General features: G+C 65.4%; 1 protein-coding gene across 1 annotated transcript in view; it reads left to right on the plus strand.

Moving 5' to 3' along the window:
* Positions 1-6: 6 nt before the first annotated feature.
* Positions 7-344, plus strand: part of LOC104412887 (rac GTPase-activating protein 1-like) — a gene marked incomplete at its 5' end in the record, with an annotated part of 4,274 nt that continues 3,936 nt past the window's right edge. Inside the window, 2 exons of the mRNA XM_010023719.1 lie at positions 7-117; positions 202-335. Of these exons, the coding sequence (XP_010022021.1) occupies positions 7-117; positions 202-335 (245 nt within the window). The remainder of the gene's footprint in view (positions 118-201; positions 336-344) is intronic.

Genomic DNA, 344 nt, shown 5'->3' on the forward strand with positions numbered 1-344 from the left:
CTGGCCCGTGTGGAGGCCGAGCGGGAGGCATTGGAAGTGAAGCTCAAGCACGCCCGCAACCAAGTGGAAGTGGAGATGAAGAAGCGGTTCCAGGCAGAAGCTGAGCTGGAGAAGCAGGTCAGGGGGTTGACCGCAGGGGTACCCCGTGGGTCTGGCTGCAGTCACCCCAGCCTGCTCACCACTGCTCACTTTTGCTTGCAGGAGCACAAGCTTCGGCTGGTCTTCGAGTCCCTGATGGGGGAGCCGTGGGGCACCAAGGTGCTGAGCGGGGAGCAGTGCTCTGTCCTCAGTGCCTTGGCTGGCTGGCACCTTGGGGCCACCCTGGCACCGGGCAGGCGGGGGGC

This window comes from Nestor notabilis, unplaced genomic scaffold, assembly GCF_000696875.1.
Source record: "Nestor notabilis isolate BGI_N333 unplaced genomic scaffold, ASM69687v1 scaffold23511, whole genome shotgun sequence".
Taxonomy (NCBI): Eukaryota; Metazoa; Chordata; class Aves; order Psittaciformes; family Psittacidae; genus Nestor; species Nestor notabilis.